This window comes from Protopterus annectens, chromosome 17.part0 (genome assembly GCF_019279795.1).
Source record: "Protopterus annectens isolate FY-2018-M chromosome 17.part0, PAN1.0, whole genome shotgun sequence".
Lineage (NCBI taxonomy): Eukaryota > Metazoa > Chordata > Ceratodontiformes > Protopteridae > Protopterus > Protopterus annectens.
Window position 1 is genome coordinate 612,982,681 of NC_056751.1, and position 20,507 is coordinate 613,003,187.

Consider the following 20,507-nt stretch of genomic DNA (forward strand, 5'->3'; position numbering starts at 1 on the left):
ATTTGAGGCCATAGATGATTTTAGACTTGTCTAGACTAACTTTGCTCAAGAAAGATAAGGTGGATGGATTAAAGTCAAGTCATCTAATATAATTGAAGTAAAGTAATACCCAGTTAGGGTGCCAGGCATCCGAGGTATTAAAATAATTTGCTATCTTAATAATTCTACTACTTTGAATAATATCATAGCATAGTTTGAAGTCAGGAAGAGAAATGCCACCCAATTCCTTCGGGTAAGTAAGTTTGGTACAATTTTGATTCATTACACTACACTGCCTGTGTGAACAGAAACATAAAATAACGTGTGGTAGGGTAAAGCAGCTTCGAAGGAATGTCATCTCTTGAGTTCAATGTTCTTTAACAAAAAAAAAAAACAAAAAAAAAAAACTCACTGTTAAATGGATGTAAGACAACTGTATGAAACTAACGTGAATGAAAATAATTTCTCAAGAGACAACATAACTAGAAATGTTATGTGGAGGAAACAAAGCTCTCTACATCACCATGTGTTAGCTCTGTATCATCAGCCCCCCACCCCCACCAGTTATAGTCAGACTTTAAAGTCACTGTTGCTGTTGAAGTAAGGATGTGGCAACACTGCAGGTTCCTCTTCTGCCAGTCTGTGAGATAGCAGATCTTTTCACTGCAAATTTTCTTCAGGTAATCAATGTGGTTTTCAGAGAATTAGGCTTCAGACAATAGTCATGTAATTTTTATAAACAGAAATATTTCACCAACTAAATGCTTATGTCATAGAAAATCAACTCCATCTGAATATGAACTCTACTAGAAGAAGGAGCACTAGAGACCACAGTAGAAGTACAAGGTGACTCTTGAAATACTGACAGGGAACTCAAGGGGAAAAATAAATATCATCATTTTTAATACTGTTGTCTCTGTAGTGTTATAACCATAATCAGTTTTCAAAGAATGAAAGAAAATGTAATGCTTTTATTTCATAATGGATTTTGGTTAGTCTAACATGCCATCATATTTGACTTGACTAAATATAATGTTTATAATGAGAATAATTAATCTGTTCTGTCATTAATACAATATTCTCTTTTTTTTTGTTTTTTTTTAAATTGCAGTGATCTACTCGGATTGTCTGTTTGTGTTGTACAACATTTCCATTGTTGTTGTCCCTGTCATCTTTGCCGTTCTTTTCTTTGCATGCATCATATGCCGCTGTTGTCAGAAAGGTATGTGCATATTAGAGTATCCTGTAAATATTATTTAAAATGCAATCACTACAGCATAAAATTGTGTCTGGGATATATTGTTACTTAACTCTTTGTACAGAAAAATAATGTTGGTATATATTTGCTTGACGGGATAAATTCCTGTGCCTTCTTTAACCATTTAGTTGTTTTCTATGAGGTAAAAGGTAAAATTCAAATTGTTGCTAAACAAAAGCTGCTTGATAAGTCAACTAAAGCATTTTACTTTTAAAAAGCAAGCAAGAAATTACATCCAAATACATTCCTTTAGATCTGTTTAATGTGAATCAGGAAAAAATTACAACAGCAATATCAACAGGGGCCAGGATTTAGAAAAATCAATTCCCATGGTGAGTAAGGGCCAAGCAATGCAGTCGATGTAGCACAATGCGGCCTGATTCTGATTAAATATGCAGTAGGAATGATATTATGCAGTGGGTCTGAATAAGTAGAGCTTCACTCTCATGATTAAACCACACTAACCGTGGGTAAATCTTCAATATACCACACCCACGCTATCAGTTATTTATATGTTAAACTCCTGTCACTCTGTATGAATGCTCTGGAGAATGTGGTAATTAAATGAATTTGCAGTGATAGATCAAAATAAACATGTTAATTAAAATTAACCTAAGTGCAGTCATACTTGTAATAATATTGCTTTGGTAACATATTTTTATGAGAATATCACATTTTTGATATACGTAAATTCTGCCCTTATGATTGGTTGAAAGCTGTTGTTTACTCTATATTGAGAATATTCTTAGATCTCCAACGTACTGGTTGCATAGAACTTTTATTACCTTTGTATTCTACTGTATTTGGGCAGCCACGGTGGTGCAGCGGTTAGCATTACTGCCTCACAGCAAGAGGTTCTCCGGTTAAATTCTCGGCTGGGGTGCCTTCTGTGTGGAGTCTGCATGTCGTCCCTGTGGTTGCGTGGGTTTCCTCCGGCTGCTCCGGTTTCTCCCACATCCCAAACACATGCAGTAGGTGGATTGGACACTCTAAAATGGCCCTAGGTGTGAGAGTGTGCATGTGTGTGCCTTCTGTGGAAGGTTGGGCGCCGGGCTAGTAGCTTGACACTGTAAAACTCCACTGCCAATCTTGAGCAGACAGATGATCCATAGGGGTGACCCCTAACCGGGAAAAGCCAAAGGAAGAAGAAGAAGATTCTGTTGCATGCATCCTGTGGTTCATTTACTTTATTCATCTAAACACCTAAGCACTGACAAAATGGAAGGTCAGCCTGCTAGCCTCACCTATGTCATAAACCTATGACAAAAACCTACTGTAAACCCCAAACCTTCTAAACAACACAGTCACTGGCTTTACTCTTAGTCTAGTTCTAAAGTATGGAGCTTCTCTCCCTTCAAACATCAAAGCAACCCCAGGCCTGCAAGGCTTTAAAGCCTTCCTAAAAACACACCTAAATAAGTCCTGGCTCTGCACATGTTTAACTCCATTCTAATTCCTCTCCACCACTTCTTTGTCTGCCAACCCCCTGTGTCTCTCTCCAGTCTCTCCTTATCACTCTGCACACCATTGAAGTTTACTTAAATCTCTTCTCCTCTAACCCCAACCTCTGTTTGTATTCTTTCCGTCTCTTTCACCCCAACCTCTGTCTACTTTTCTCTTTCAGCCTCTCTAGGTCCCAAATATAATCATAATCTCTCAAATTTCTATGCCACTTCTCCCTCCTTGCTAATCAGTGCTGTATATAAACCTGTATAGTCTACTGTAAGCCTATCCTCATCATATCATGCTAATAAGTACATTAATTATTCTCAACTATAGTAAAACTACAGTTAATACATTGGAATGAGTTAGAAATGAAGATAAATTATTAACATAACTCCTAAGTTACTTCACTCATTAGTTTCCTTATCTTAACCTGTTGCAATATTTTTGCCCTTTTAGCAGTACATCTCAGACGATAGTGTACAACTGCCTGATGCTCAAAGATAATGAACTTATTCTCAATAAAAATAAGTTCATAGATTACTAGGTTAATGGTTTAAGGGCCGTTATGTGCCTAGCCAATATATAGCAGTATCTAATTAATCTGGAGGATTCTCTCTCACCTAAAATATTGTGCTGTGAGTCTCATACACCTTCATAACAATCCTTCACTAATCACTCCAAAATGTCTTGTGCTGAAGCTGTAAAAAAAATAACTCTCAAAGCCTCATAGAAATACGAATGTGAAGTCTTGGCAAAAATCAGGCCATTCATCTATTCGTGCATACCTACCATAAACAGCCACTCTGAGCACTCCAAAGTCTACCACTCAGGACCACAGCAGCAACAGAAATGCTTTAGTGATAGATAATTCTATTGTCAAGCACACTGACTACTCACTCAGGAATGTACAAGGAGAGGGTTACAGTGGTTTGTGTTTCAGATCCCAGCATATCTGATGTTGCAAATGTCCTTAAGATGCATGATGTTTGAGGCACTTCTGAATTTGGGAAAAATCCATGTCCACATAGTTACTAAGAATTTGTTTAAATGTAATGTGAGCACTCCCTGTATACCAGAATTTTGCACTTTTTACACCTTCAGTCCCAGTGACAACTGTGGCTGAGTTTTTACATTTGTCAAAGAATATATTACCTCCAGGCAGATCCCTAGGGCTCCACAAACAGAACTGATTGAACTACAGATCACTCTAAATAGGATTAAATATCAACTAACAGCTTGTTACAGTTTACCTTCATTGTCCCCTGATGACTACATAAAATTACTCAGTATTCTAAATGTTTCCTTTATTACCAAAAATGACCATTATTTTGGGTGTCTTTCACTTCCCTTCAGTAAACTGGGGTACCTATTCCTCCAATTTAGGATATGCCTAAAGCTTCTTGACTTAATGAATAACTCCTTTGTGCAGATGGTAAATAAATACACCAAATGATACAGCATTCTTGATCTGAGTCCTATAAATATGGCTGCCTCTTGCACTAATCCTCTGGTATCTCCTTCCCCAGTAAGGTCTGACCACAAACCTTCTCCTTTAAACTCCCAAAATCCCCAATAGAATATACACTGGATTTAAGGATTATAAATACGACAAGCTCAACCTGTTCTGTGATTAAATATCAGAAATAAAGAAAAAATAAAATCAGTGTGGCTACCACAGAATCACGCATAAAAGTGTATTTCCAAATAAAATTATAAATAAAAACACCAAAGTAAAAGGTTAAAACCACTGAAGGGGATAAGTGCTTTCAAGTCTCTATGACTCTTCTTCAGATCCATTAACACATAAACTTTCCAAGTCTTTTATCAGGAAATTCAAAAATCCATTGTCCTATCCCAAAGCCATCATATAAGAGGTAATTACAGCCTTCTTTCTTTAGTCCAATCAAAATATCTAAAAAATATACAGTCCCTTCCACGTATTATAATGTGTCTTCATTGATATGCTGTCCATTGATAAAAATCACCGACAAAGTTTATGCCCTTTTAGGGTAGGTTTTAAAGGCACATTTCCATTCAAGCCTTGTGATTTGTCAGCTTGAAGTTCAATGCATTTCTCATCCCTCCATCCCATCAAAATGTTACCTCCTCTCATACATTCTTTTACAACTTGTAGTACAATAAAACAAAAACGATGACCATTATTTAAAAGTGAATGCTTAGCTAATGGATTCCTTTGATCTCGTAGGGAATATCACTCATATGTTTTGATACTTTTAATTGTCTGCCATTTTTTTCATCATAACAGCCATCACAGGAGTCACAAGTAGCAATATACATAACATGCTTAGTTTTACAATCAGCATAAGTGTTGCACTTGTATCTCTTCTTCGAGATCGGATGTATAAATTCAGTTTGTGTATTAATCTACACGCAGGAGGAGTATGTTCTGCAAGGAAATGTGTCTTTCTTTTCAGACTTCTTATTGTCAGTTTCATTCACATTATTACAGAGGAGTTGTTTTAAATTACGATTTCTCTTAAATGTGAAGGACGATTTGTCACTTACTATATCTCTAAGAGTTACATCTGCTTTCAGACTCTTAATTATCCTTAATGATCTGACATATAAATTGAATGTCATTGGCATTTGTAAGAACAATCCTGCTTTCAGAAGAAATCCTTTCTCTCACATTCATAGACTGTTTGCCCAGATAAATAGGGTTTCTGTTTACTAGATCTCATAGACTTAATTTCAGACACCTGTTGCTCAATCTCCCCTGATTTATACCCTCTATTTAAAAAAAAAATATATCTTTCATCTGTGTTAATACATTCTCATATTGCTCATCCTCTGTATGTAATATGGAGACACGTAAACATTTAATGTTAAGTTGTCAATCTTGCCTTCATTCTTGCTTGATGGGTTCAGAGCCGATCCCTCGGCTCCGACTCGGCACTTGCTAAGCTCGAGAGTCACTTTTACCAGCTCGAGGCAGCCCCATATCCCATGATGCAAGGCGGTAAGTACTCAGATCTCGTTTGCCGCTTCGCTTAGGAGGTCTTCTTTTTACCAGCTCCTGGTAAGTTATTCACTTTTGTGAGATTTAAGCCCCTTTTAGTAAAAAAACCTTTTATTGATAGTTTTAAGTTTATTTTGTACTTTTTCTGACAGAAAATCCCTGTCTCCTTTAATTTTGTTAGTCAAACTTTTCCCTATCCCATCCCCCCCCTGTTAGGGTGTGTGTGTTGGTTTTATAGAATACCTTTTGGTATTTTATTTAAGTTAATTTTGACTGGTGTGTGTGTGTGTGTTTTTTCAGCACCATGTCAAAGGAGAGGGTCTCAGGTTTTAAGAAGTGTGACTCGTGCTGTCAGAAGATGTCTCTGACAGACAGTCACACTTCTTGCCTGTATTGTCTGGGCCCTCTTCACCTGCAGGACTCCTGTGCTATTTGTCATTCCTTCAGCCAGAGAGTCCTGCAGGAGAGACGTAATAAGCTGATACTTAGGGGCCTTCTTAAGCCGGAGGGCTCTCCGGCTAAGTCGGCTCCACCAAAATCAGCAAAACCTTCCAAGGCCCAGGCTTCTGTATCTAAGCCTGCGGCCTCGGCTCCGACTCGTACTGAGTCGAGATCGGCTCTGGCTGGAGCCGATTCTGGCTTGACAAAGCCTTCGGCACCGATGGCTATCGGTGCCAAATCTGTATTGACCACTTCGATGTCGGCTCCGATCGGTTCCGACACCCATGTGGCACAGGCATCGGTGTCGGCTCCGACACCGTTACTTTGGTGGCTGTATCGGCTCCGGCTGGGGCCGGTACATCGAGGCTTCCTGTCGGCTCCGAGAGGTCGGCTCCGACAGGATCTATAATATCGGCTCCGATGGCTCATTCCAGGAAGAGGTCGAGGTCTCCTTCCTTGGAGCCGATACTTTCGGCTCCGGCTTCACCTCTTCTATCGGAACGGAGCCATCGGAGCCGATCTTCAAGGTCATCCAGGTTGTCAGATCATGACCTAGAGAGAGTGGTCAGTAGATTACTTAAGTCACAGGTACTGGCCCAAATGTTACACAGTCCGTCTCAACAGACGACTGTTGGTCCACACCCCGTTACAGTTCCTCCTTCAACTCTACCCCAGAGCTTGGAGTTGGAGTCTTCGGAATGGTTACTGCTACGGCTGGAGGACGGATACCCCCTTCTGTTCCTTCAGCCTCTACTCTGATCTCCTCTTCGAGACCTTCCTTAGAGGGATTCGGTGGTCGGGCTTCCATGGTCTCCTCCGAGGGGGTGAGTGGCATTGGACCCTTGTCCGAACCCGCTCTTCCCCTTGGAGCCTCGGCCTTGGTGAGCTCGGCTCCGACATCTGCCTCGGAGACTTCCCTTTCGGTGGTCCCTGGAGTTCCTAGCTCTTCGGAGCGGGTTCTCTCGGACCTGCCTGGGAGGGGAGCATTCGAGGTGATGAAGAGTGTACTGGCCACTGGTATCAGTCAGCAGTCTGTTCCCGTAGCTCCTCCCTCTATAGTACCTGTTGACATCTCTGCCACTTCTCTTGCTACAGGACCCAGAGATCCTCCGCCTCAGGTTTCCCCATTGGGAATTCCCCCCTCTTCCGAGGATTCTCCTGATGTTTCGGGAGATCCTCCTAGGAAGAGGACTTGTAAGAGGAAGCATGTAGACTCCCCCGAGTCTGTCACTTCGGATACTGACTTTGATGAGTCAGAGGCATCCCCTAGATCCCCCTCTGAGGATGTCTCCTTCTCAGACATCCTAGAACTTCTGAAACAGAGGGGAAACTGGCCCACCAACAATCCCTCTGAGGATGAGTCAGTATACCTAGAGGCGTTTGGATCTCGGCCCTCCACCTCCTGGGTGTCTCCGCCTTTCGACCCCCTTATGCAGGTTATTGCACGAAAGGCGTGGGCAGCTCCTGACTCTGTAGAGCCAGTCCCTAGGAGGCCTTCAAAATTTATCACTGCCCCGTGTGACAAACAATTCCTTACTAAGGGTGTCCCCGCTGATGCCATGGTGGTGGCTGCGGTCACCAAAAAGGAACTTGCAGATCCTTCCGTGCCCATCCATCCTCCTAATAAGGACTCTAGGACCATGGATAGGTACGGTAAGCGGATGTTTTCCTCAGCGACCTTTGCTATGCTCGCTGAATTACCTATGTCACTTCACCAGACTCCAGAGGGATATCCTGAAGGAGCTGGGAGAAGTAGTTCAGGATCCTACAGCTGCAGGGGCTCAAGAAAACTTGCTTCTCAGCTAGGAACCCTCAATTCCATTGCAAACTCCTCCATGCGGCTAATATCTTATGCTGCGGATGGAGCGAGTAGAGCCGCAGGCACAGGTGTGGCTCTTAGACGCCAAGCCTGGATGCGGCTATGTGATTTTGCGGATCCCTTTAAGGCGTCCTTCACAAATTCTCCCTTTGATGGGTCAGCTTTGTTTGGCCCTCAGGTGAAGGAAACCTTGACCAGGTGCGAGCAGGACGGCAAGACTCTTTCTGCTGTTGGAGTCCGTTTTCCACCCCTTCTAGGCCTTATCCCAAAGGACAGAAGGGTGGGAAGATGTGGTTCCGTAAATCCCAAGGAGTCACGCCGGATTCACGTGGTCAGTTTACCCCTAGAGGCAGAGGGGGTAACAACAACATACGCCGCTCTAGAGGCAGAGGGGGTCCGAAGAACCAGGGAAACAGGGAGCCTCTCTCTGACAAGCCCTTTCAGCATCCCTGAGGTGTTGCCCGGCTGTCCCTCCTTGGAGGCAGTCGGGGGAAGATTATCACTGTACCCAGAAGCCTGGCATTCCCTCACTCAAGACAGATGGGTACAGTCGATCATATCCAAGGGTTACATAATTCCTTTCGAGGAAAGTCCCTTCCCCTCAAGTTCCCTTCCAGATGTACCACCTGGTCTAAGGGAGATTGCAGAGTCAGAAATCGCAAAACTACTGCAAAAAAGAGCCATTCAGCCAGTTACAATAGACCATTCAGAGCCCGGAATCTACTCAAGGTTCTTTTGGTCCCCAAAAGACGGGAGACTGGAGACCAATATTGGATCTCAGCAGACTCAACAAGTCTGTCAGGAAGACAAGATTCCGAATGGTCACTCTTCAGTCAATTCTGCCCTTCTTACAGAAGGACAACTGGATGTGCTCAATAGATCTTCAGGATGCGTACTATCACATCAAAATTCACAGACGCTCCAGGAGATTTCTCCGCTTCGGCTGGGGTCCAGTCATTTCCAGTTCAGAGCCCTGCCCTTTGGTCTCACTACAGCCCCCAGAGTGTTCACCAAATGCATGGCAGTGGTCACGGCTCACCTGAGACGCCAAGGATTCCAGGTGTTTCCGTATCTCGACGACTGGCTCCTGTCAGCCACCACCAGGCATCAGCTTATACAAGCCAGGGATTACACAATAGACCTTTGTTCTCATTTGGGCATCTCAATCAACTTCGAAAAGTCATCCTTATCGCCCTGCCAGTCTATTACCTTCATAGGCGCAAACTTAAACACTGTTCGGATGTCAGCTACCCTTACAGATCAAAGAGTTTCAGACATTCAGAGTCATGTCAGGATCATTCTGGCCAGCAAGAAAGTACAGGCCAGAATGGTTCTAAAGGTATTAGGTCTCATGGCTGCGGCCAGTACTCTTCTTCCCTGGCTCGATTCTACATGCGCCTTCTTCAGTGGATGCTGTTCACACAATGGTCATACCAGCAACTTCCAATGCGTCACCAGATTCTGGTGACACAGACATGCAAAGAGCATCTTGCTTGGTGGATCACATCGCCTCAGGTTCACCAAGGCAGGTACTTTGTACCCCATCCCCGATAGCCACTGTCACCACGGATGCCTCCTGATCGGGTGGGGGTCATTATCAGGGCAGGATGGTTCATGGGACGTGGCAGCCGTTCGAGTACCATCTGCACATAAATGTCCTGGAGATGAGAGCAGTGCTTTTAACGTTGCAAGCCCTCAACGACTTTCTTCCCGTAGGGACAATTGCAGTCCACACAGACAACATGTCTGTAGTTTGGTATATCAACAAACAGGGCGGAACCAAGTCCTACCCCTTGTGTCGAGAAGCGCTCAGACTATGGCAATGGGCGATCTCCTCTCATCGGTTTCTGGTAGCAACGCATATCCCTGGTAAAACCAACATTGTAGCGGACAGATTGAGCAGAGCTATTCTCATGCCTCACGAGTGGTCTCTCAAGCAATCTATAGCGGAAGAGATTTTTCTGGAATGGGGTCGTCCATGTTGCGATCTTTTGCTACTCCCCAAAACAGCAAATGTCCAGACTTCTTCAGCCTCTTCCCTCTATCAGGCCATCCCCCCAGAGACGCTCTGACCCAGGATTGGCCCCAGGGACTTCTTTATGCCTTCCCTCCATTTCCTCTGATCCCTCAGGTTATCCAGAAAGCTACCGCTTTGAGAGCCAAATTGATTCTCATTGCCCCTTACTGGCCTCGACAAGTTTGGTTCCCGTTCCTCCATCATCACCTTTTGGTGCAGCCGTGGCATCTGGACCCAGTGCCAGATCTTCTGATTCACCAATCGGGTCAGCTGCACCGGTCAATCCCTTCTCTCAACCTCACAGCATGGTTGCTCCACTTCCTTCCTTAGCCAGGCTTCCTTTGATCTCTAACCCAGTTAGAGACATCATAGTAGCGTCGCTAAAATCCTCTACCAGGAGGATTTATACAAGCAAATGGAAACGTTTCTCTTATTGGGCTAAGGCCCAAAATATTGATCCTTTTACTGCCCCTGTTCAGGCAGTCCTGGACTTCTTAGCAGAGATTTTTCATGCAGGCTCCTCTTCTTCCACAGTCAGAGTTCAATTGGCTGCTATTTCCAATTTTCATGTCGGGATAGCAGATCATAATATTATGTCCCATAGGCTCTGCAGGGCCTTCTTGAAAGGAATTTTCCTACTAAAGCCTCCAATCAGGAATCCTCCTCCTCAGTGGGATCTAAATTTAGTGCTGACATCCTTGATTCTTCCCCTTCGAGCCAGCTGTTTCTTGTTCCCTGAAATATCTTTCTTGGAAAACTTTATTCCTAGTGGCTATTACATCTGCCAGGAGGGTGTCTGAACTTCATGCTCTTTCGGTTCGACCCCCCTATTTGGTTTTTCACAAAGACAGAGTATCTTTGAGAACTAATCCAACCTTTTTACCTAAGGTCGCTTCAAAGAACAATCTGAATCAATCCATTGATCTCCCTGTATTTTTCCCTAACTATTCAGATAGAGCTGAACAAAAGCTACATTATCTTGATGTCCACCGTCAACTTAGATATTATTTGGACAGAACAAAAAAATTTAATAAATCTGATCAACTTTTTGTTTCCTATGCGGATAATAAAAAAGGCCTTCCTGTTTCTAAAGTGACCTTGTCCAGATGGCTTTCTTCGGTCATCTCTGAAATTTATACTCAGGGGAAAACAGCTGTGCTCAAAACCTAAAGCACATTCAACTAGGAGCTTAGCTACTTCTACAGCTTTTCAAGCTAGACTTCCTTTGGACACTATTTGTGCAGCGGCCACTTGGGCTACTCCTCACACTTTTGTTTCCCATTACAAATTGGACTTGGCCTCCAGGGACAGAGCCAGTTTTGGCTCTACAGTCCTCAAGAGTTTGTTCCATTGAGCCACCCAGGATAGAGGTGCTAGGGACGCGGTCCCATCAAGCAAGAATGAAGGCGAGATTGACAACTTAACATTAAGAAGTTATGTACCTACCATAACGCTGCATGTTAGTTGTCTTCTCGCCTTCTTTCTTGCGACCCTCCCTCCTTCCCCCTGGCCTGGACAGACCTTGTATAAGAAACTGTTATGCTGAAGACCATTCAGACCTGGTCCTTCTTCCATCTGTAAGTTTTCTTTCTTCCTTTGGGAAGTATTTTATGCTTGGTGCTATTGCCCTTTGTCAGCAAACGAGATCTGGGTACTTACCGCCTTGCATCATGGGATATGGGGCTGCCTCGAGCTGGTAAAAGTGACTCTCGAGCTTAGCAAGTGCCGAGTCGGAGCCGAGGGATCGGCTCCGAACCCATCAAGCAAGAAAGAAGGCGAGAGAAGACAACTAACATGGAACGTTATGGTAGGTACATAACTTCTTATTTTTCACTATACTCCTAAACTTATGCTGATGATGCATACTTGTTCTATGCAGTGTGTTATTCTTCCAACAGTCTTTCTTGAATAGACTGGTGTTCATTTTTTGCATGTAGTCCATAGATAGCCTATCATGTAAGAAATCAATTTGTGAATCTGATACATTTGAAAATTTCAAGAAGTCCATTGTAGATTCCAAGTAACCAATGAATTGTATGAGATGTTCCATCATATCATTCCATAAAAACTAGATGCTGTCCATAAATTTTTTATAAAATTTCATTGCTGTTCTGTATGGATTGTTATTGAAAACATACATATCTTCCCAGTGTCCAAGAACCAAACTGGCATAGCTGTTGACACAGGGTGTGCCCATGGCCACCCCCATTTCTGCCAATAGATATCTTTCTCAAAAATAAAGATGTTATTTTCAAGTACTCATTCAAGCAATGAACAGATCATTTTGATCTCATCTCTATCAAAATTGCTGTGACTGTTTAGAAAATTCTTAATTGCTGACAATCTATACTGGTTGGATATAACTGAATAAACTCTGAATATATTGTGTAACCATCAGAAAAGAACCCATTGCATCATGTGAATAAAGATATTCAGACGACATGAATAGAATCTGTCTCGTATCCTTGATTATTGCTGGTGCATTTTTTATGACCTGTTTAAGTTGATGCTCAATTCGTAATGGAAGAGTGGGAAAAACCTGCGGTAGTAGATTTGATTCTTTCACTCTAGCTCCCATGTCTCTGGATGTCTGTACTTTTGTAGATGTGTTATTATTGGATTCAATTTTATGGTTAGAACCACTAGTTTCCTTTCACATATCCAGCTGTTGTACCTCATTTGCCACCTTCTCTGACATGTGTGGCCATGTAAAAATATGACCATTTGTGAAGTCTTTATAATCCTTTATTAGCTTCTTTAGTTGAGTCTGCTCTAACTTAGCATCATATAATGAAACATTAACATTTAGTTCATCTTGTTTCATAGTATATGCTGAATCAGTAAATTGTGCCTCTAACTCATCAATTGCATTTTTTCAATTGATGAAACAAGTTCTCGCTTAGTAGGTTCAATGTATTCTGGTAAGAGTCTTATATAGTTAAAACCTAATTCAGTATTGATAGCTTGCCATCTTCTAAGTAAATCTGGATGAGCATCTCCATAACTCAGCATTACCAATACATGCAATCCTCTCGGAATAATGCAAGAGTGTAGGCATGCTTCCAAATGGAGTCTTTGCCACTGCTGTCTTTTTAACTTGTGTAATGAATTTTCTAATTCTCTCACCATTACAAGGAATGTATCCATATCTGCTTGTATATTCTCTTCTATGAAAGCTTGTTTAGATAAATTCAGATGAAACAATGGGTTAGAATTGATTTTCAACAGCTTCCTAGATAAATTAAGATAAGTGTCCTTACTGCCATATACTTTTGGTCGATAATCCAATTCATGCTCCTTGCTGTTACTATCAACACCCTCAGACATGTGCGACCATTCAGTATACAAACTGCAGATACAAGTAAATCCAAAAATACTGATAATGGCCACTAAAAAAACACATCTTAATCCACTAACAAAAAAATCAAAGTCAGTGCGGCTACCACAGAACTGGGCATAAAACTAATTTATTTCCACATAAAAGGATAAATAAAACCACCAAAGTAAAAGATTAAAACCACTGAAGTGATAAGTACTTTTGGGTCTCTATGACCCTTCTTCAGATCCATAAACACATAAACTTTCCAAATCTTTTATCTTTTATTTAGATGGGCTCCATTGCCCACCCATTTATCGATGCTATTGGTCATAGAAGGGACTGTAAATTTTTTTAGTATTTTGATTGAACAAAAGAATGAAGGTTGTAATTACCTATTATATTAACTCAGGATACACAGCGGAAACATTGACAAAATAAAATTATTATAAAAAAAAAAAAACAACAGTGTAATGGTCAACCTACGAAAATGGATTTACGAATATTTGTATGCCATCCAGCATGAGAAGGGTCTATATTATATTAGCAAATGTTTGAAATTGCGAATGTTATATAACCGACCCAAATGCAAAATGTCGATCACATGGATCAGTGATTTTTTTCCCAGGGAAAAAAAATTGCTGAGCTGTAAAACAAAAAAAAAAAAAAAATCAACCACAAAATAAACTGGGAGGCTGTGCCCCCCCACACACACACCATACTTAAATATACCAACTACGAGATCGCACCACAGTGGAGGAAATGGCAAAGTCCTGAAATCAGCCCAGTGATTTTTTTCCCCTAGGAAAAATTTGCTGTTCCGTGCTTTTGGCAATTTGCCATTTCGCATAAACACGTTCGACGAAACAGCGTTCACAACTTTAAACATTCACTTAAATAATAGGAACTCCATGAGAACTCTAATAACACCCTGTATAGAAACTCCACTAGTTGTTTCAATTTTAATAAGTTTTATTCGGTATTGTGGAAATCATGAGAAAACATCCACGGGGAGGGAATTGGGAAAACAGACTAGCTATGAGGAAACTTTTTTGGCAGTTTAGGCTTAATACCACTGTCCCCACAGGGTTAAATTATAATACTAACCTCATGCCCATACTCAGACACAGAGCCTTGGTGTTCCGTTAGGATTTTTATATTTACATTTTTTTTTGTATGTATATATATAATTTTGCAGTTTTCGTCACAAGACTTCTTCAGAAACATATGAAAAGTACATGAACTACCCCAAAGTTAAATACCTAAGAACAACTGTAAAAAACAATCAGATTGAACCATCAATTAAAACTAAGAAAAGGGAGGGAAAATTTAACCCTAGAGAATCTAGTGGGAAAGCTCACATAGGGATGCATATAATAACACAACCCTAAGTATATAACATATTCACCTTCCTATTTTTAAAAAAAAAAAAACACTTGATATTAACAGCATCATTCATTAAGACCTGGTGGAAAATAGTAGGTAAGGTGAAGTTGCCGTTCAGCTTCCTTCTGTTCAACAAAATTCTTATAATTACCACACTTTGGGCCCTTTTTCACTACCTCGATGACAGAAAAAATGAATTTTTTCCAGTTCTCACAATACAAAGTATGCTTATACAGAGCATTGTTTAAATGTTTACTTTTGATAGCATACAAATGCTCCTGAATTCTTTTCCTCAAAATTCTTGTACTAATATGTTACATACTTAGGGTTGTGTTATTATATGCATCTCTATGTGAGCTTTCCCACTGGTTTCTCTAGGGTTAAATTTTCCCTCCCTTTTCTTAGTTATAATTGAAAATTCAATCTGATTGTTTTTTACAGTTGTTCTTAACTATTTAACTGTGTAGTTCATGTACTTTTAATATGTTTCTGAAGGAGTCTTGCGACGATTAGCGACTAATAAACTGATACTGCACTAAAAACCTGAATTTGTGGACCTCTCGTGCTGTGATGGAGTTCTTTCTGGTTATTTGTTTATATCTTCACTCTAGTCTTGGTGCATTTTTTTTGGTTAATTTTGTACTTTTATTTTTTTATGCTTCACATATTAAATATTAGGGAGAGAGGTGAGGTGTTAGTAATTTTCATTGTGTTTTATTCTGTTTTACTGATTGTTTTAAGAGGTTGTTGATATTGCCACATCTTTTGGAATTTTTACATATTTATATCTAGTAACACGATAGTAGATAAGGTTTCTTGTATAGGTTTTGATATTAATTATAGGGGCTTAGTTTGTTTGATATTTGTATTTATTTATAAGATTTCTATGAAACTGGATCAATTAAGTGTCATGTGACTAAGTTTCTATAACTACACAACATTGTTTTACTGATGTATTCTGAAGAAATCCTAGATTGTCAGGATGACTTAAGTTAATAAAAGTCTCTTTTTTTATTGTATTGGTGCCCATTGATTTCATAGGTTGACCACTACGCTGGAGTTTGTTTTTTTTATATTACCTTTTATATGATGGCTTTGGAATTGGACAATGGATTTTTGAATTACCTGATAAAAAGATTTGGAAAGTTTATGTGTTAATAGATCTGAAGAAGGGTCATAGAGACCCAAAAACACTTATCCCTTCAGTGGTTTTAACCTTTTACTTTGGTGGTTTTATTCATCCTTTTATGTGGAAATAAACTAGTTTTATGCCCAATTCTGTGGTAGCTGCACTGATTTTGATTTTTCTGTAACTCATTGGATTACAGTGTTTTTTTTTTTTTTTTTTTTTTTTTTGTGACCATTATCAGTGTTTTGGGATTTACTCGTATACATATCAAAATTCATTTATGACTGCAAAATTTCTTACCTTGATACAACAGCAGTCTTCACTAAATAATTATATATCCATTTAGAAAAAAATGCATAGAGCTAGCAGCCACTATCAGAACCAAGTATGATGGGAAATTGAAGAAACAAACTTCCCTGTTGATCCACTACCATAAATAAACGGTACCCAAAAGAAAGAAACTCCTTAAAACATATGTAATAGATCTGAACCCACTCTCTTCAAGGATAATATCAGAGGCATTAAAGATAAACTGTTAAACACTCTTAGATACACTAAAGGAGCTTATGAACATTGGTCAGTTTATGAAGCCAAAGCTAGTTATACATCCTTTGTTAACTATTAGGAAACGAAGAACCCTTCCTTACTCTGAATTCACTCAAAATGGAATCCCGTGTTCTTACCCAGCATACACCCCTTATTCTGACCCAGGATGCATTGCTAACATCACTGCTAATAAATTGAGTGCAGACTTCAGCCCTATGACTTCTATCCAAAGCCGTAAAACATCTGAATCTCTACCTCCCACAGTTATCTCTAAAGATGATTTACTGAAAGTGCTAACCAAATGCTTCCTCCATGGGACCTGATAGAACACCTGCCTGTTTAGTGTTAAACATGCAGACTCAACCTTTTACATGTTTAATCTAAATTTAGCTACTAGTTTAGCCTTATTACTGACTCAGGTAGTTACAGACCTATCAGTCATACAATCCTCACCTGAAAAGTCATGGAATGTATTATAACATACTTCATAAACTAGAATATCAAGAAGACTTCACCCTAAATAGTTGGGTTTGTGAAAGTTAGAGATTGTCTTGTAATCTTCTAAAGGGTTGCAGATGCTCCTGACAGTGGCTATGTGGTACATATGACATATCTTCACCTGGTCAAGGCCTTCAGCACCATTCCTCTTGCTGGAATCATACAGAGGTTTAATGATTTAAAAATCAACCCATATGTGATAAGATGGAATAGCTAGCTGGTTGAAAGTTAGAACCCATACAGAGTGAGTTACAAGTAGAAAGTATGCATGTGACCAGAGGCATCCTTTATGGCTCAGTGCTGTGACCTGTCCTTTTTATCATTTACTTTTCAGTTCCCCAAGTAGAGAGCAATATGTCTAGCTAGCAAAGTTTGCATATGACTGCAAGCTGAGGGTTGTTGTTAAGTCACTCTCTGGAAACCAAACCCATCAGGGTAAACTCTCCCTAGTTCTTAGTGCAGTAAAACTGGACTCAGACTAAATGCTAAAAAGTTTAGTGTCACCACTCTTTGTAGACAGCCCATCCCATCATCATTCTATATAGACTGCACATCTGTACCAATGAAAATGTAGTCAGGGATCTGGGAACTTGGGTGCTAACACCCTCTCTTGTGACCATCATGAAAACAACTGTTGTCAGGAAATCCCTTTTTTAGCACAAATTGCCAAAGGGATATTAGTAAGGTCTAAAAAGGTAAGCTCTCCCTTGTGTGTGTGTATACATATATATATATATATATATATATATATATATATATATATATATATATATATATATATATCAAATCAATATTGAGTGCAATGTTAGCTTTAGTATTTATCTCACTAAATATTTTATTTAGCATTTGTTAACAGGAAAGTCCGACTTGGAAAGAAGTCAATTTTCAGTAGAGGTCCAGGGGGGAAATGGTTCAGATGCATGTTTTGCAATGCGGGAGGAAACCGGAGCACCTAGAGGAAACCCACACAAATGTAGGGAGGACATGCAGGTTCCACAGAGAAGGCACTCTAGCCGAGAATCGAACTGGAGAACCTCTTGCTGTGAGGGGACAACGCTACTGCTGCACCACTGAGTTGTTCAGTATATATCAAACAATTAGAAAGCCTTCAAGGGTCCCAAATAAAAAGATCACAGGCCTAAAGTCCCTGATCTTTCAGGAAAGGCTGAAAGTTATAGCACTATATTCAAGGACATATATACACTTTTGAAGGGAAATCACTGTCATGACATTAGAGATCCAGTTGTCCTGGGCCTTCTGTATCTGTGCAAGCCTAATATCCCCACCAGTACTAGAAACAGGGATTAAATCTTCAGCAAGAGTTAAGAAAACTATGGTGGAGACATAGGTTTATAACCCAAGTATGGAATGGCCTTACCCTGCATGCTAATCAGTAATATGGCTGACTATCTTCCTGTACATATAACCTAGATGACTGGATGGGTATCCACAAATTCACTACAGGATTGACTGGTATGGTCATCCTGGAGAAAGGAGATACAGTGTGAGGGAGGTTCTTCACCAAGCGTAAATGTTCATAAGACTCAGTAGCCTTGGAATATCTTTGAATCTATTATTAAAACTATATTATCAACAACCCCTGTTCATGCTGTCAAATGGAAATGTCATGTCTATCTAGACATTTTGTTAATGATTCTTTATCCATATGCAATCACATGTTGTCAGTTAAATCTTTTTTCCATTCATCTTTTATTTCTTCTGTCACACCAACATCTCTTAGTTCAACAGTCTTATTTTTTTTCTTTCTCTTCTTACTCCAGTGGCTTTACCCTATCAAAAGTCAACACTTGCCACTCAAAAACATCTTCAAAATAGCCAGAAATTACAGTTTACATGCCAATTTCCTGGTTTCACATTCTTCTATTACATTTACAAACCACAGGCAATATTTCAGTGTCACCTCAGAACAGTCATCTTCCAGAAATGCAATTCCCTCTACCACAGATAGTTTTACTTCCCGATTGTCTTTCATAACAGGTAAAAATTTATCAAAATTGGCTTCAATTTATCATGCTTAACTTTAGACTCCAGAAGTAACAAATGTTTCGCCTGGGCTACTCCCAAAGAATTTTTGATAAAACAAGTCCACTCTGAGATCTTGCTTTTCACATATTCCATGACATTTGTTTTTTTTCTCACCTTCAAAATATATACATCCTTAATTTTCAAATGTTTGCCTTATCCTCCATTCCAGTTAAATGCTGCTCTATCTATTCAAACTATTTATTTTCTAATTTGCTGTTTAGCTGATATACTGGCTTCCCACTGGTGCTGTGGATATACTGAATGACAGTCATAACCGCTCCTAATCTTTTCATGTATACATTATACAAACTAGATATGTTTAATAACTCAGTTTATGTAGCTTCCAAAATGTGTATCACCTCAGTAACAATCAGCAGACTTTTTTAGACTCTAGTTGTGGGAAAAGGAGTACAATGGTGAATGACGTGTACCTTGGGCCCCAGGGGGGGTGTCATACTATGCCCCCTCCCAACATGCACACACCTTCTTTTGGACCACTCATAAATATACATGTCCTTTTGAATACACTGTCCTGATTGTTTTAAATTATTCTTACTTTTTAATAAAACACAATTTGTGCGTATGCTTTGAATTTGTACACTTGAACATTCCTTCAGCAAGAAGTGAAATAAAATTTACTAACCACTAACAGAATTACCCATTGTAGAGTATTTCAATCAAAAAGCCACTGAAACTGATGTCATTATATCCACACGCGTTACAGCCACATGACTGTGTACACTTTAAATGTGAAATTGTGATAAAAATAGTGATAGTACATTATTTCAATTTGCAAATACACACTAGTTTTGTAAAGGCAGACTAATCTCTGTTCAGCATGATCATGACAGCATTTTCAGTCACTTTCATGTACAGGCATTCCACATACTCAGCATTTATAGCCTCCTTGTTGACTGGGCACTGTGCATGTCTGAGTGTGGTAAAAATAAATAAATAAATTGTTCAAGTTTCTCTTTTACACACACACACACACACACACACACACACACACACACACACACACACACACACAGTAGCTCAAGTGTTTCAACTTATTGCAGGCAATGTACAGTAGTCCAAGAAAGCCATTGTGTCTGTAGTCAATGGGTAGCCTGTAATTGTCATGTGACCAGGATTATCAGAAAGCTATGGGTACTGTTTCCACATCTTGTGACGGAATTAATTTTCCAGCACTGATACTGCAGTGCAGCTTCAGTGGGTGCTGCCCTCCAGATACGTCATCCTTTATATGAGACATTAAAGCAAGGCCCTATCTGCCTGAGTTGGTGGTAGCTTAGGAGGATGTAAAAGATCCCATGGTTTTATAAAGAAAACAAAAAAACAAGTAGGGAAATTTCCTTGGTGCCAGAGCCACATTTCTCTTAGTCAGTACAAATACCACATTGGGTCTCCCCTGAAAAGAAAGCCATTAGCCAAGCAGGACTAACAGTCAAAATACATAACATATAAATAAATAAATAAATAAATACATACATACATACATACATACATACATACTTTTAAACTGAGCAAAATGACCAAGCATTTCAGGTGCTATCATTCACAAAGAGCCCACACCCAGCAGTTAGAGCCACATTGTTGTACGCACCTCATCTGATTGTGATAAAAAAAAAAAACACCTCTCA

At 40.0% G+C, this 20,507-nt stretch overlaps 1 protein-coding gene across 1 annotated transcript in view; it reads left to right on the forward strand.

The window, feature by feature from the left end:
- Positions 1-20,507, forward strand: part of LOC122791474 (hemicentin-1-like) — an 810,132-nt gene that overhangs the window by 482,956 nt on the left and 306,669 nt on the right. Inside the window, exon 12 of the mRNA XM_044059217.1 lies at positions 1,091-1,201. Within this exon, the coding sequence (XP_043915152.1) occupies positions 1,091-1,201 (111 nt within the window). The remainder of the gene's footprint in view (positions 1-1,090; positions 1,202-20,507) is intronic.